We start from the raw sequence: 17,923 nt of genomic DNA on the forward strand, positions 1-17,923 counted from the left end.
AGTTAAGGGCCAGAGAGTGACTGACTGGGGGATGGAGGAGGGAAATGATCATTTTAGATAGTTTCTCCAGTGTAGGCCTCTATAATTGATGATTTTTGAGCAAAGATCTGAATGAACTGAGAGCCATGAAGATATCTGAGGAAAAGGGGAGGAATGTTCCATGCATAACACAACAGCTGATTTAGAGTTGCTGAGGCACATTTGAGGCACAGTAAGAAGAAGGCCATTGCAACTGGAACAGTCACTGAAAGGTAGCACGGAAGCCCTATTATATAGGGACTTGTAGGTTTTGAACAGAGGAGTGATACGATCTGAGTAAGTTTTTTAAAAGTACGGAGATTAGTTAGGGGGCAATTGCAATAACTCAGGGGAAACAGTGAACCAAGGTGGTGGAAGGGAAGTGGTGAGAAGTGGTTGAATTTAGAACCTGAATTTTAGTAGATGAGTGGGAGTTAAGTTTACGGAAGAAAAGGGAAGATAAAGATAGCATTATGTGAGAGACTACTGAGCCTGACACCCCCCAGCACCATATAAGTAGTGATGGAATGGTGGGGAGATGAGACTAAAGACATCTAAAGAAGGCCTTTGTGTGATCAACTAAGAAGTTTGAGCTTTATCCTGAAAAATTTGGGAGCCCATTAAAAATGACTCCTCTCTAGGGTTCTTCCACTATCTAAGGGAAAACCTTCTATGGGTTCCCTATTGTTGTTATTCAGTCATTTCCTCTTTGAGATCCAGGTTTATTTTCTCATAAACCTATCTCAATATTATTATACACAAGTTTTCATAAGTTAAATATATTGTTAGAACAAAATGGCAAAACTTCCAGGAAAGAGTAGGGAACGACTTTTTTTTTTATAAGTACCTACTATAAGCCCTTCCCTTTGTCAAGCACTTTCTCCTTTAATCCTTTCAACAATTAATTGAGAAGATCTTTGTCTCCATTTTCTGGATAAAGAAAGTGAGCATCAAGCAGATTAGTAACTTGCCCAAGGTTAGAAGGCTAATAATTAAATCTTGGATTCAGGATTTGAAACCAGGTCTGTCTGAATCTAAACCTTTCACAGTTTTCTTTAAAGTATGCTGTCTCTAGAGTTTAATTTCATTTATAATGCATCAGAGATGATTGGTTTTTGTTTTTTTAACCAAGTAACATCAAATGGTACTTTTGCTATACTGGTAAAATTTGGGTTAGTGGTAGGTAGTTCTATAAAAGAGTTTTAAAGTAAGCATTGTTAGTTTTCCATATTTTAAATCAGTGGTTCTCAATTTGTAACGTGTAAAGGAATCGCCTGGGGATTTTTTTTCAATGCAGATTCTGATTCCATAGGTCAGGGGTGAGATGTAAAATTCTGCATTTCTAACAGATTTGCAGGAGGTGCTATAATGCTGGTTCATGGACTACACAGATAGAAGACTCTAGAATGGTGAACTTAAAACCATAGAAATGTTATTAAAGATCCACTTTGTTATTCCTTGTTTTATTTTATTAATATTTCTATTTTCAGTTGGGAAAAAACCTTTACTAAGTGCCTAATACAAATGGATGACTCCACCATTTCATATGAGAGCTCATTTAATATAAAAATGCTGCAGGGGCTTCCCTGGTGGCACAGTGGTTGAGAGTCCGCCTGCCGATGCAGGGGACATGGGTTCGTGCCCCGGTCTGAGAAGATCCCACATGCCACGGAGCGGCTAGGCCCGTAAGCCATGGCTGCTGAGCCTGCGCATCCGGAGCCTGTGCTCCGCAACGGGAGAGGCCCACGTGCTGCAAAAAAAAAAAAAAAAAAAAGCTGCAAAACGTTACCAACTTATAAAAAAAGTCTGTCATCTATAAAAGCACAAACTAAGGATCGGAGAGACTGACTTGACCAAGATCAATGAATCCTTCTTTTCACAGATAAGTTCTTAATCATTTCAGCTCAACAAACTTTGGTTGTATTTGGTGGTAGTGCTAAGCTCTATGGATATAAAGAGCAAAAAAATCAAGGTGATTCCTTCAAGACTTAGAGCTTGATGGGGAGAAATGTCAGGATGTAGGCAAATGAGTAGAGTTCAGTGAGGCATCTGCTAAAACAGGACATGAGCATGGTGCTTGGGGACACAGTATATGCTAGTGAGTAGAATACAGATAAGTAACATTGCCAGAATTCCAATCTAAGCCTGCAGATGTATGGGCCAGAATTTCCTCTTACACTGCATTGTGATCTACAGGGGGTTTGGGCTCATCAGTATGTTCTAGTAGTTGGGCAGAAGAATCTTCTAGCTACTTATGACATAGGAGAACACCTGAACTCGAGGGGGAAAAAAAAGAAATGGCTTGGCTACCACTCTTGCATTTATTTGCCTGAAGCAGATTTTCATCGGTATATTTATAATCTTTTTAGTTTCCAGCCTCTAGGTCAGTACACAAAAATGACAAAACCTGAGCTCATAACTTAGAGCTGCACACTTTAAATCAGTTTTCACCCTGAAAATAAAACAATTACTTTGGAAGCCAGAAGAGAAATCATTTTTTTTTACCAAACCTTGATTTTATAACCTGCTTTTTCTTCAACAAATGCATTTATACACGCTTGTCCCGTGTTTTGCTTATTGAAGCCACAAAAAAAGTTAGTGACAGTGATATTATAGGGTTTATTATACACGACAACCTTTTCCATTGAGTCTACCTAAAAATTTTAGTAGTGTGGACAGAATTTTGTTAAGGATTGTTTAGGACTTATGAGGTCAAGCATATGAATTTCAGATGTTAGTGGTTATGAAAGACTCCCTTAGAAGCAAAACTGCAGAAGAGTCAGGGGTGCATATATTTTAGTTCTCAAATACTTTAAAAACCACACGTCTGCAAGATCAAAGAATCACAGTCTAACCTGGTGGTAGTTTCTGATGAATGATGCCATCCTTGTCCTGAGCAACCTTGCAAAATTGAACATACCCACTCAAAAAAAAAAGGAAAACTCTTTTTCTGTATTCTAGGGCAGAATGATAAATTCTGAATTAAACTCAGTGTAAAAGAACAAATACAAGACAATCTTCAGTGAGCATCCACGAAATCAAAAACAAGTGCAGTTTCAGTTCACAGGTGGGGAGGACTCTTACTAGTGGGATAGGAATTGAGAAAAGCTTTGCAAAGATACAGCATGAAAATGGAGTGGAATTTCAGTGGGTAAAAATAGTGGAGGCTAGGAGGAGACAGGCTGGGGTGTGTGCATTGGGGATATGTGTGGAGGTGAAAAGTGCATGACCCTGCTAAGTACTGGAAAGACAGGCCATGCAGCAGGAGGACTAACTTTGAATGGATTACTAAATTACTAATGTGATAGGATCATCTTACCAAAGAGAGAGCACCGGGTGCAATAGTAGAGGAAACTACTGTATATGTAAGCAAAGCCCTCTTGAGGAAGGGGCATTCACATTGGGGAGGGACGAGTAAGGCGTTAGCTAAGCAAGGAGGGCAGGGAGAAAGGTGCCTGCAGGGTGGTCCTGGAGAGAGGAGAGGAGGAAGAGTTTGAAGGACTGAAAGAAGACTGGGTGAGGAGAGGTATGAATGGTAGTGGTGATGCTTTCAGAACCTGTGCACTGTGCTATGTAATGCGTGACAACAGAGGACCTTGAATAACCCAATTAAGATTTGAGAATTTTTCCTGTGGGCTTTAGGGAGCCCTGAGTCATAGAGCTACTTCCCCAGAGAAGGTGTGAGGCAAGATGCTCTTAAGGTACATATAATGTTTAATGTTGCAGTTGATTAAAACCAATGGGTAGGGCTTCCCTGGTGGCGCAGTGGTTGAGTCCGCCTGCCGATGCAGGGGACATGGGTTCGTGCCCCGGTCCGGGAAGATCCCACATGCCGCGGAGCGGCTGGGCCCGTGAGCCATGGCCGCTGAGCCTGCGCATTCGGAGCCTGTGCTCCGCAACGGGAGAGGCCACAACAGTGAGAGGCCCGCGTACCGGAAAAAAAAAAAAAAAAAAAGAAAAAACCAATTGGTAGGCTACTGCTAAAGTTTAGTCATGGAAATACGAAAGTCTACAGTAAAGTTTGATTTGAGGAACAGGGGCAATTGAATTTTAAAGTAACGTCAACTCAAGATATGAGGACATGTTTTTTGAAGTGTTGGTGTCCAGTTGGTGGAGAAGAAAGACTAGTGTTGACCTTGTGAGAAGCATTAAAGATGTAGGAGCCATCTATGTGAATATGACTGAAGCAATGGGATTTCATGAAAGTTCTAGGAAAAGAAATTTTAAAAAACACTACTTTTCATTAATGTTTGTCGTATTTGCAGTGTAGTACTTAAGAGCATGAGTTCTGGAGAGCTAGAACTATCTGGGTTTGAATCCAGGCTCTGCCAGTTACTAGTCTGGGCTAAGTGATCTGAGGCAATAGTTTCCTCATTTGTAAAGTGGGAATAATAATAGGACCTATGCCATGGGACTGTTAAATGAGTTAATTTGCTTGCAAAAAACTTAGAACAATGCTTTACGTATAATAATACAGTTTGTGATTCATCATAAGTGTAAGAGACCAGAATTTCAAAACAAATTCTTCAAAGTTAGATTCCTTTGAAAGATGTATTGCATCTACTTCTCCAGCTACTCCTCTTACATTCTAAGGAAACGACTTCTTGATAGCCCTGTACTTTGAACCATGATAGGGGTGTGTTTAGTAAACTTTCAGTGTCCTGGGTGACATCTTTATTCCTGAATTGTGGGGCAGGTGAGAGGGAGAGGTTGTTCATCTTGTGGCATAATCAAGACTTTCTGGCTTGATTAGACATTGCAAATGGTTTGTTAGTCATTACTAATACAAGAAGGTCCTTAGGCAAGAGCAGGAAGGTGATGTTGAGTCACCTTCAGTATTATGACATAGAGTATTTCATTTGTTTTCAAAACATTGCAGGAAGTTAGTATTTGTTATAGTAGTTATCATTCAACCAATAGTAGTAAATCCTACATAAAAATTTATTTCCCCCAAGGGTAAGTAATTCTAATTTATGAATTACTTTAATTATAGCCTACCGCTCTCTCTTGCTTGTCCTAATTCAAATTTCTCACCCTCTTTACATCTTATTAAAATGATGACCTCTTTCTGTTTACCTTCTTGATCCAGGGCTTATTTTTTATCTCCTCCTTTTTCCAAAAGACTTTGATGTGGTGGTTAGGCATGATAGCCCAGCCTTGGAAAACTCCCATATCTTTCCCATGTCAAAGGGCCTGCCTTTAGTGTATGTAAGCATAATCTGGGATGAAAATGTTTATTGCCCACTCTCACATGTTTAGAGGTTGTCCATGAGTTTGGAGACGTTGTTATTATCCTTTAGTATTGGTGGTCCCCTTTAGGTATAACCCATTCAACTATTTACTGGTTAAAATGCTGAGAGGTTTTCTGATCAAGTCTGGATCATAAAAACAAAGTGAATCACCATACCTCATTCCTTGCTTATTCTACCCCCTTCATACTGGCCTCCTCGCTGTTTCCCCGACTGGAATGCTCATGCCCCACATCACCACACGCTGGCTTGCATTGTGTACGAGTCTCAGCTTTAAGGTCACTTTCTCAGTTTGGCCCTTCTTAGTCCACATTTTAAAAACACCATTTCCAGGTTTATGTTTTTGTTGTTTTGGTTGTTTTGGTTTTGCACTCATGCTGGTTTGTTTTTTGTTGTTGTTTTTTTTGCACTCATTTTGTTTTTTGTTTTTTTTTTCACTGCACTTATTGTTAGCCAACATTGTACTATACATATCTGCCTGTCTTCCTGGCTAGAACATAAATTCCATGAAACAGGAACTGTTTTGCTTATCTCTGTATGTCCAGGGGTCTAGATTAGAGCCTGAATATAGTAGGGACTCAATAAATACTTAACTGAATAAAAGAATTTGCTATATCCCTGTGCCTTCAATTTAAGTGATACCAAATAATGGAGAAATTGAACTTACATGGAGAGGATGAAAAGGGATATTTTTCTCTGACAAGCATAAATAAAGAATTTTAATTGAATTTTGTTTTGATTACATTAATGTCAGCCAACATGTAAATTCCTGCCCTTGCTGAGTAGTAGGCATCCTACTCGACAGTAAAATAGAAAAATGCAAAATATACACTCCTGTGTTAGGTATTTCACAGTCTAGCCTGGAAGAAAATGCATATAAACAAATAATACTGTGTGATAAATTTTATGGCATTAGTTAATAAAGAAAATATTTTGCCAGCACAGAGAGATGACTCTTCATTTGAATTGAGAAAGTGAAGAGTTCTCAGCTAAAAATGGTTTAAAGCTAAGTTACTAGTAGTAGTTCCCATGGATCACATCAGTTTACTTGCCTCCAGAGTCCTACTCTTCATTTCCATCTGGTCATTAGAGGACAAACAAGATAATGTATTTTGGTCTACTTCTCCATGATAGTTGCTTGAGCCATTTCAGTTTTTTAAAAAAAGAAGCATCGCCCTTCTTATGACTTTATTTATCCTGATAGATGTTGAGCCATTTGCCTCATCTTATTCTAGCAGATGTGGCTGTGTGCCATTCTCAGACATGCAGTGCTTGATAGTTCGGCCTCTGAACTGCCCATGATGCCTAACAGTGAATAATTATAGTTTTATACAAGTTACATAAATTCAAGAAACAGTTCTATACCAGCCAAAGAATTCTAAGTAGTTATTTTTAGGTCAGTGTTTGTCAAAAGTATGTTCCTTGGACCAGCAGCATCAGCATCATCTGGGAATTTTCAGGCCCAGCCCCAAACCTACTGAGTCAGAAATTCTAGGGGTGGGGCTCAGCTTGTATTTATCTTAAGTAAATAAAATATTGCTACTTCTGTTTGCTTCATTTTATATACTCCTTCTTGGAGAAGTTAGAATATTTATGACACTAAAATCAAGATGTAAATTGAACTCAAAGGTATTCTACATTTATTTTGATCTGTCCCTGTAGTCTCCTCTTATTATAAATCTAGTTTTGTGAGAAGCCTAGATTTCCCCTTAGACTTACTGACCTTACTCCATTCCAACTCTAGACCAAACAGATGCTTGCATCAAACTTTCAGTAGCCTGTGCAGCTTGATGATTCAGAAAATATATCACTCTTGCTTTCTCACCTTCTTATGGTTATTCGGCAGTTAGCTTAGTTTAACCATAATGACATAGAAACCTTGCATTATCAGGTCACCAAATTTCTTCTAAAGAGAGAGCATTTAACTGAAAATTCTTTTTGTGGGTGAATAAAGCCCAGATCGATTGTTGTTTATTTAGTTCACATTTAAGATTGAAGATTTGTTTCTTTTCAGTTTTCTTTTTTCTATTACTAAGAATTCGATTGTGGTGCAAAGCTGTTTAAAGGTAATCTTTCCTCCTCTACTCCTTTGCCTTTATCAGTAGTAGCTTTCTTTTTTTATAAAGCGGACATCCTATTTTATTTTATTTTTTAATTTTTTTTAAATTTCATTTATTTATTTATTTTTGGCTGTGCTGGGTCTTCTTTTCTGTGCGTGGGCTTTCTCTAGTTGCGGCGAGCGGGGGCCACTCTTCATCACGGTGCGCGGGCCTCTCACTGCCGCGGCCTCTCTTGTTGCGGAGCACAAGCTCCAGACGCGCAGGCTCAGTAGTTGTGGCTCACGGGCCCAGCCGCTCCACAGCATGTGGGATCTTCCCGGACCGGGGCACGAACCCGTGTCCCCTGCATTGGCAGGCAGACTCTCAACCACTGCGCCACCAGGGAAGCCCGGACATCCTATTTTAGACAGTCTCTTTACACACAACATTAAATTTTTATCCAATGTTAAATGAACAACATAAGTGAATATAAAAGCATTCTTTTATATGTTTAGTATGTATATTTGGTATCAATTTGAGTGCTTATAAAATTAATTATATAGTAATTATTCTATTTCATATGTACATTATTTAATTCTTTAATTAGAAATATGATGAGAAAATAGGCAGAAATCACTATGCTCTTTATTTGTATACCGGGCTTGTCTCTCCTTTATATCCTCATGTCTAAAATTAGTTAGAGCTTTGTTTTTGATTGTTTGCAAATTTAATGTATGGAAACACCTGCATAAGTTTTGGGGAATGTATTTATATCTTTGGGAAGCAGTGTGTTGTATGGTTTAAAAGCAGAAGCTCTGAAGTCAGACTGCCTGGGTTTAAATCTTTACCTTAGGGAAGTTTACTTTATTGTTTACCTTGGGCAAGTGATCTGTCTGAATGTAACTGTGTTTCATCTGTATGATATGGCTAAGAACATGGTGTGTGATGGTACTAATGGAGCTAGTTAGTGGTAGAGGTGTTGCTGCCATTGCTGCCCCCCAGAGGTTGTGCATTGCACTATTATTTATAAGAGCAAAAAAATTTACAAAGAACTGATATGTAACACTGGGAAAAGGGATAAATGAATTCTAATATATCTGTGCAGTAAGATCTGTGAAGCCATTAAAAAGAATGAGAGAGACTTATGTGTTGTGTTAAGAAAAGATGTCTATAATATATATTAAGTGAATATAGCAAGTATGGTTCAGGTAGAGCATGACATCAGTGGTTATGCATGTGTGTCACAAACTGTGCACAAGAAAAAAATCCAGAACATATCACAAAACTAAAGTTGTTCAGTTTTTCCCCCAGGGAATAGATTACAAGAAACTTTCACTTTTCCATTATGCATTTCTACAAATCTTAAACATTTTTTAAAAATTTCAGATGAACTGTAAAAGTGAAATACACTTATGAACAAAAGGTTTAAGGTGCAAAAAACACTGCATTAATAACGTCATTCACATATTCTGCTTATAAGCTTATTAATTGAAAAAAGTTGTTTTGGGTTTTTCCTTAACATCTTGTGCCATATTTAATTCTTTTTTTTCCCTTTTTACTTAATCTAATGTTAGTGAAATTTGTCTTATGTAAAAGGATATTTCAGGGAAATATTTTAAGAAATCTATTTAGAGTCTCTTTAACACAGTGTCCCATTGAAATTTTAATTTTTAGAGAAGTTATGAATCACTATATCAAGAATCAGATTGGAATGACAATGAAGCCTTTATAAGGCCACGACATTAAAAGTATATATTGCTTTACTGCCTTCAATACCAGTATTACATAAATGCATGTATCAGAAACTTCACAGAAATTACATGACAACTCTTGTAGCTAAGAAAGTGATTCTGAGGTGTACATTTGTCTTGCCTTTTTAATTTTTTTTTTTTTTTTTTTTTTTTTTTTTGGCTGTGTTGTGTCTTCGTTGCTGTGCGTGGGCTTTCTCTAGTTGTGGTGAGCGGGGCTACTCTTTGTTGTGGTGCATGGGGCTTCTCATTGCGGTAGCTTCTCTTGTTGCGGAGCACAGGCTCCAGGTACATAGGCTTCAGTAGTTGTGGCACGTAGGCTCAGTAGTTTTGGCTCGCGGGTTCTAGAGCACAGGCTCAGTAGTTGTGGCCCACAGGCTTAGTTGCTCCACAGCATATGGGATCTTCCCAGACCAGGGCTCGAACCCCTGTCCCCTGCATTGGCAGGCAGATTTCTTAACCACTGAGCCACCAGGGAAGCCCACCTTTTAAAATTTATAAACCTGCCCTAAAAGGAGATGCATATCTGGGAAACTGAACTGTCTTTATGCAGTTTAGCCTTCATGTACATAAAATATGCTGTTGATTTTATTGGGGGAGAAATTCCATCCAAAAATGTTGCCTACAGCTATGAGTTAAGAGTGTCTGTACAGTGTGTAGCTTTTATTTTTTAAAATCACAGATAGGGCATGTATATGAATTATAAATATATAAATACAATTTTGTATTAAAAGTTTTATAGTTTATGACAAAATCTGGTTCTGTGATAGGCTAATGAGTACAGTCGCTGTGAAGGAATGTTTGTGGCTCATGTCAGTGTGTGAATGCATAGACAATTTGAAGCTTTTGATATATTTGTGATATTTATCTTCCGTATACATCTTATGGGAAAACCCAAACGAACTTTTTGGCTAACCCCATATATGTACTATATGATTTTAAGCTTGTTTATAGAAAGTTCAAAGTATTAGAAGGCAGGATGTTCATTCTTCCATTAAATATCTAGTGAGCAATTACTCAGATACTGGACACGAGTTAAAAGATAAGTGGCCTGGTCATTGTCAGGAAGGCAGACATGTAAGCAAATAAATACAGCTCTATCTGTTAAAACATTAATACAGAGTAGAAGAGGAAGTTAATGATTTTATGTGGGGTAATCAGGGAAGGCTGAATCAAAGGGGTGACATCTGAGCTTTCTCTTTTAAGGTGAATAAGAGTTTATAAGAGATGGGGCAGAAGGCTGTCTGTGATAACATGAATAGTACATACAAGGAGATGGCATGATTTTGTGAAAACTTGGGGAAGTAGAGTGAGGGTTGGGTGTGTGAGGAAGACTTATTAAGAAATGAGTCCAGCTGGCATTTTCCTTTTGATGGTAGAGAGCAAGGGAAACGTTTTTAAAATCAGTGAGTAACATATAAATGTTGATTGGGTAGTATTTTAAGAAGAAAACCCTGGTGGCTGCTGGATAGGAGACACTGGAATGAGGAGAGGAAACAAGAAGTCAGACACCAGGAACAAAGATCTGTAGTGGTTAAGAAAAAGAGCTGAAAATTATTGATGGTTGAATTCTTAGAGACGGGCTGCAACAGATCAGTCAGAGTGTTAAGTGGAGTCTACAGCATGGAGTGGGTGGAGCAGAAAGGGAAAGTTGATTTGTATCCAAGATACTGTTCTTGGTTCTAAATCAGACAACAAAGGTAGAGAGTGATATTGTTTAAAAAAAAAAAAAGTAGGGAATCCATTTACTCAGGAGGCAGGTTTGGAGGCTATAATGAGGTCTGTTAGGGCCATTGGGTTGATGCTTCCAAAGGCATCCAGTGACTTTTGTTGACTTGTTCATCATCATGATATCTTAGGAAGTTAGAATTTTAATTACTTGTTTTTCAGAAGCATTTTACAATTGAGCCATCTTCGCAATTAAAGTCAGTAACAAACCCTTAATATTCAGTTCTGGAGGTTCTGTCTTCCTAGTGGGGAAATAGAACCCAAAGTGACACTGAAGGCTGCTGAGAAAAGTGGTTTGTTTGATTTACATGTGTTAAACAGATCTGCTTCCCATTCACTTTTTAGTAAACACAGGATTTCTGCAGCTAAGTTCAACTCTGGACATGGTTAGCATTGTGTGCAGAGTTCCATATTCAGGATTGGAGAAGGGTCTTCCCCCTGTGGCCTGTCTAGGAGTACAGAACACTCTGGTTCCACATGCCTGCATTCCCTAACAGGATTTTGACCCCATCAAAGTAGATCTTTGATAATACTATAGGAGCAAATTGGTCTGTTCCTAATACAAATGAAACTGGCCTAGAATTAGGGCCTTGGGTCCCATGGGCCTGTGTGAGTGGTCTGTTTAACCAAAGTTACTCTTTCAGCATTACTCTTAAGGCTGTTGGACTGCCAGTATAGAAAGAAGGAACTTGTTCCATTTTTGCACAGGAAACATACTTAGTCTCTGATCTTGGATGTGGGAGGTGAATAAAAAGAAGTGTTGTTATGAGAAAAATGTCTCAGGAATTAGGCTGCTAAGTTTATCATCTCTGACACTAGCTTTGTGATGTACCGACTAAACCACTCTGTGCCTCAGTTTCCCCATTAGAATGGAGATAGTACTACTGCTTATGTCCTTGGTCATTGTAAGGATTAAACGAGTTAATGTACCTAATATACTTAGCACAGGGACTGGCACACAGTAAGCAGTCAATTCGTGTTGGTCCACAGATGGAAAATTTTAGGCATTTGCTCAGACTCTCCCAATTTACCTTTGCCTTTTCTGATTCCTGGTGGGAGTGGGAAGTGGAAGCCGGGGAGTGGGAGAGACAAGGAGGAAATATGCCTGAATTTAGTGGTTTATACTGGGCCTCTCTTTTCATTGCTATTACCTCTTAAAAGCAACTATCTAGCCTCCCTTCCCTCATAAAGATAGAATAATCTTCTTATACTTTCTATATTCTTTAGCCCTATCTCCCAGGTATTACTTCCTCACTCCGTAGCTTTGAAATTTGTACCTTTTCTCTTTTTCTTCCTGAGAAATTTGCCTTCCGGCAGTTGTGGTGTTTACTCTGCCTCCTTCCCAAGTCTCTGACAAACTTAAACTTCTAGCCACAATCCCCACCTCCTAGCAACTTCCAGTCTGCTTAAGAATAAGCTTTTTTGAACCATGTTTTCTCTATTATAGTTTTCTTGGTGTGAGTCAGTCACATAAATAATGGAAATAAATGGTACTTGGCAGTCTTAGCTAAACTGTGCTTTATATTAAGCAGAATGTTTATGATACTGTAGGTACTCTGAGAACACTTGCATATATTCCTTATTAAAGAACCTTTTGGGGTCTCTAGGAAGATACTGTCCCAAAACTGACTGGATTGGGGGATGGTCCCTGAGCTGCAGCACTCCATGTCTTGTATTAACACTAATAACAGTTATTTGGGTCATGACTTCCAGAGCATTTTCTAAAAATCTGACCTTTTTTACATCTGTGTCTTTGGGGGTATAGATTTTATTATTGGGTAATTTCCTTTTAGTGGAGAAGAATCAAGTATACAGGTTTACCTTTCTTCTCTGAGCACATTGTTAATTCTGCATTAATGAGTTGTTTTATGTCAGGATGTGTTTTCTTTTTAAATTAGCACCCCTCTTACTTTTTTTTAGATGCACCAAGTTAAAAACCAACCGTGATTTTTTTTCTGTATTTATAGGTCCTCTTCCTGATGGATGGGAACAAGCCATGACTCAGGATGGAGAAATATACTATATAAACCATAAGAACAAGACCACCTCTTGGCTAGACCCCAGGCTTGACCCTCGTTTTGGTAAAGGTTCATCTCAAAATATTTTTAGATATTTTTGATGACTGTTTTTTGGTATGTGAATTTGGGAAGGTACATTTAAATTAAATTGCACTGCTTCATAATTTTAAAAAATGACTGCCCATCCAACTTATCCAAGTACTGTTTTTATACCTTTCACTTTAAACTTGAGAAATTCAGGTCTAAATCAGCCTTTTAGCTTGGACTTCTTGGGATGGGGTTGGAGGAATGTTGTGGTGGTTTACTAACCAGACTCGCTGTTCCTTTCACATTTTGGGAAAACGCAGTGATCGTGTTTAAAATGATCTTTCTAGCTACAGAAATAATCAGTCTGTCGCTTCATCTAAAACCTGGGATATCAACTTTTGTCAGTAACGTGGTGTCTGCTTATGCTTAACTTAAGAGAGCAACGAGTACCATCCTGTGCCTGGGTATTATAATGTTTTCTATCCTAGGGGGGGTGGGTACCCCGTCACCCTAGAGATAGACCAATGAAAGCCTTTTTTTCCTTCTCTTCGCTTCTGCCCCCCCCCCCTTTTTTAAGTAAAGGGGGTTTTTCCTTTGTTTTTCATTTAGGAAACAAACCCAAAATAAGCCATATTTCCCTCCAAATCAAATGACAAAAATCACCATTTGCACAAAGAAATACTCGCCTCCCAAATGTGCATATTTTGATAATAGTATACATTTTTTTTAGGGCCTTTTTACACATTTTTTTTCACTGTTTTCAGTTTCTTCAGTTGGGTTTCTGAGACATTTTTCCAAAGCCATGGAAAAATGTATTTAAAAAGGAGCAGATCATTGTGGTTTTAAAGCTTTCGTCTTGGACTGGATGCAGCTAAATGAAAACAATGTGCAGATCACTGAGTAGGTCAGACTGAGGGAACTCGGAACCTTTGAAGCTTTACAGGGGTTGACCTAACAACAACTGTGGGGCCCTTATGGGAAAGAGGAATTAACTCTGTGAATGCCATCAAAACACAGTCCTGGGGGAAAAAGAGAAAGAAAAACTCTACCCAGAGCTGGTTGGGTAAAATAACTTCCCCGTCAGGAACATTCTGAGCAGTTCTCCTATATCTATATGTATACCTTTTTAAACCCCCAACATTTGGGTTTGCCCCAAGCTTACTGATTGGCCAGCTTTATGAACTGATTGAATCCCCTATTCAAGTCAAGTCAAAGGTGGGATCAGGGCAGAGACTGTCATTTTGACAGATATCCGGTTTGGCTTAAATGCTAGCCTTTTGAGTTTCAAGACCTATTTGAGTGTTAAAAAAGTAATGTGGCATGTTAATAATTTGCAACTTCAGATTCTATTTAATGCTTGAATAAGCCCTTGTGGTTGAAACAGGAAACCAAGTAAGGTAGAGAATTTAATAAATGTTGCCATTTGTATGGACTAGAACGATAACAGACATGTTTCCTTAAATCATCTTTAATGAAATGAATTCTGCTTGTCCATGTTTTGGAAATTTTAAAAAATGGTACTGTGGGATTTTTTTTCCCTCTACACGAGATTATGAAAAATGATGATTAACCCTTAGCTAACTGTAGAAATCAGCAATTGGAACAAAGCTTTTTTTTTTTTTAAGTATTTTCAGTTAATAAAAAGTGAAATAAAACAACTTGGCTGTGAGCTTAAGTAGATTCATTAATTACACACACAGCTTGGTCTTTTTTTTTAAATGGGAGAAAGTACCAAAAAAAAATAATGATAATCTCCCTCCCACCTTCAACACGTATGTACACACAGCGTACAGTTAGCTATGCCAAGAAAAGTTTTCATAAAATACTCTTACTGCGTTTAGTTTCCCTTTTTGGGCCCACTGTGTATGTGTATTCCAGACAGGCTTGACAACATGCCAAAGCTTTTTATTTTGTGGCCCGACTTTTAATCTGTTCCAGACCTTTTCAGTCAGAGAGCTCAAGTGTAACTGAAGGGGAGCAGGAAAGGGAAAAAAAAAAGTGTGGGTTTCTCTGATCCAGAGTGACAGCAAATAGAGACAAGCTGTTAGCTGCTGAATTTGAAGGAGTTTTCCTTGAAATCTGAAGTTCTATGGTGGATTGCACTTTATCTGCCAAAAAAATATAGACTATCCCCTTTCTGACCCTTTGAACCATGCAGACACCAACAAATGATAGGTTATTGCTTTCATGGTTGTGAAATTTGTTTTCCTATATTCCCCAAATCTATATGAAAGTATTTACCATTTTTTACCTTAAGTCAAGTTGACCTATGTCTTTTGACATTTTAGAGTAGAAGATATACCTTACATCTGATAAGCTTGACTTTATCACTCACCTCCTTCAAACACCAGCCTCTTTTATATTTCTGTTCTTTATCAGCTGCTTTAGAATAATTATATTTAGAATAATTCACATCCCACATGAAGTTAATAAATTATCCATGTAACATAAATTCAGGAAATTAAATAATTAGTTATGCATTGTTTCTTTTTTATCTGATTTTTTATTCTTTAACATTTAAAAACTATGTATCTTTTAAAAATTTTTATTGAAGTTTTTATTTTACGTTGACTTACAATATTAGTTTCAGGTGTATAGCAGTGATTCAACATTTTTAAAGCTTATACTCCATTTAAAGTTATATGATAATGACTATTTCCCTGTGCTGTACAATGTATTCTTGTTGTTTATTTGTTTTATACATAGTAGTTTGTATCTCTTAATCCCATACCCTTATCTTGCCCCTCCCTAAAAACTATATATCGTTGACATATTATTTTACAGCATTGATTAGTAATTTGTAACAAATCATGAAGTGACATCCAGTGCCAATAAGAATTAGCTGATATTTACTGACTTCGAAAAAAGGAGGGCTTTTGTTTGTTTTTAAGGAATCATATTAGGAATGTTTTCACACTGTATTAAAGAAAGTTGATGCTTGAGTATTATGCAGGTCATTAAATTATTTCTTATTAACACTCTTTTTCCTAGAGATTTTATACTTGCAAACATGAAGAGTCTCAGGTTTAAATATTTTCTTGTATGTTGTAAAATTATTTATTGTTTTATATAATAATAGCCATTTGAATATTTTCCAGTAAAAGCCCTAATGAAAACATACACAAAAATTATAATTCCTGTTTTTCAGAATGAAAACTCTATTCCAGAATATTAATGGCCAATGAACTGATCTTTTATGTAATGTTGTTGTCCCTGTTTATATAAAAGGACATAATAAGTAGTGTTAGAATCTGTGTTTCTGGAAATAAGTGCTGATGGGACCACTGGGATTAAAAACACGTTGGGTGTAAATAAAATAAACAGAACTAGAACTGGAACTAGAGATTTGGATTAAAAGGTGTATCTTTTGAGACTTAAAGGAGGTAATAAACAACCTAGTTGGCGAATTCAGAATATCCTTTATAATTACTATCAATAATTCTGTGCATAGAAATTCTGTGCATGGAAATGTCACAGCTAATTAAAACCTAGGTGTTGATTTTGGTCCTTGGTTTCAAAGTTTCCCAAAACTTGCTATTAAGTCAAAAGCCAAAAGTTGTTCACATCTTTCTTATCAAAGTTAAATATTTTGCATCAATAATTAAAGGTCTGTTAAATTTTTTAACTGTTTAGACATTCATTAACCTTTTTCCTTGAAGACTAAATATTTCTGATAGCTGTTATAAGTAATATTTTACTTTTGATGAAAATGTACCTAAATGTACCTAAGCCTGTTCTGGTAGAGGTAGGAAAAAACACTAAAGGCTGTAGAAACTAAATCTGTAACTCCATTAATGGAGTCTTGGGTAGCTAGAATACCAACATCAAATCATTTGAATTTTATTGAAGCAAGTCTCTTTATATTCGTGCATTAAAAACAAGTTCTTTGGTTTTTTGTTTTGTTTTCCTTACCCTCTTTTTTTTTTTTTTTTTTTTTTTTTTGCGGTACGCGGGCCTCTTACTGTTGTGGCCTCTCCCACAGGTTCAGCGGCCACGGCTCACGGGCCCAGCCGCTCCGCGACATGTGGGATCTTCCTGAACCGGGGCACGAACCCGTGTGCCCTGCCTCAGCAGGCGGACTCTCAACCACTGCGCCACCAGGGAAGCCCTCCTTACCCTCTTTTAAATCTCGCCTGGTGATCCTAAAATGTCAGTATTTGGTTGTGAATTATATTATTAACTACTTAGGGTAGGGAGGAAAAGATGTTTCAGTGTGTTTTAGGTAAATAGAGCTGTTGCTAACTAAAACTTCTTAAAACAAATAAACCTCATAAAATTTGGCCCTGAAAAGGAATTTGTAATTCTTCTAATCAACATTTCTCAAAGGAGGAGGGAGGGTGTATCCTGGGCACTGAAGAACGTTCAACATCCCTGACGGTTGCCCACTAAATGCCGTAGTGCCACCCAGTCCTTGTGACTCCCCAAGCCACCAACATATATTTTTTGAAAAATAACTGGTAGAGGGCTTCCCTGGTGGCGCAGTGGTTGAGAGTCCGCCTGCCGATGCAGGGGACACGGGTTCGTGCCCCGGTCCGGGAAGATCCCACATGCCGCAGAGCGGCTGGGCCCGTGAGCCATGGCTGCTGAGCCTGCGCATCCGGAGCCTGTGCTCCGCAACGGGAGAGGCCACAACAGTGAGAGGCCCGCGTACCGCAATAAAAAAATAAAATAAAATAACTGGTAGAGGTAGGGATTTTGCCCCAAATCTGAGTTTCTCTGAGATCTAGGGAAATTGTGACTACCCACGGTTATATAGTTGAGTGACAGAACTAGAATCTGGACTTGATCTTTTGACACCCAGAATTTTAAAGAAATTTAGATTACATGCAGTTAATCTTTTCAAAAGCACACCTAAGTCACCAGTACTAACACATGGAAATTTCAGAGGGAGGAAGATGACAATGGTTGAAGCATTTACTTATATACTGTATTGTGACTCATCTTAAGGAAATTACCCAAAGGTAATGAGTTTCTAATTACAGAAGTGAAGCCATCTAGATGAATTATCATGCCTCACCTCTACCATATCCTTAAGAGATTACCTTCCAACCTCACCTTTGACCTTTCCCTTTCCCTTGACTAGGAGCTTACCCCGT

The 17,923-nt window shown here is 38.0% G+C and overlaps 1 protein-coding gene across 12 annotated transcripts in view; it reads left to right on the top strand.

Annotated features, from left to right (window-relative positions):
* The window catches only part of YAP1 (Yes1 associated transcriptional regulator), a 108,399-nt gene that overhangs the window by 57,923 nt on the left and 32,553 nt on the right, over positions 1-17,923 (top strand). For 4 of the 12 annotated variants that reach the window (XM_033412097.2, XM_033412099.2, XM_033412098.2 and 1 more), the window contains exon 4: positions 12,750-12,869. The exons of 4 other annotated variants lie outside the window; for them this stretch is intronic. In XM_033412097.2, coding sequence (XP_033267988.1) covers positions 12,750-12,869 — 120 coding nt within the window. The remainder of the gene's footprint in view (positions 1-12,749; positions 12,870-17,923) is intronic. 4 more of the 12 variants (XM_012538084.3, XM_012538085.3, XM_004283354.3 and 1 more) reach the window with 1 other exon arrangement.

The sequence above is a fragment of the Orcinus orca genome, chromosome 8 (genome assembly GCF_937001465.1).
Source record: "Orcinus orca chromosome 8, mOrcOrc1.1, whole genome shotgun sequence".
In the NCBI taxonomy this organism is placed as follows: domain Eukaryota; kingdom Metazoa; phylum Chordata; class Mammalia; order Artiodactyla; family Delphinidae; genus Orcinus; species Orcinus orca.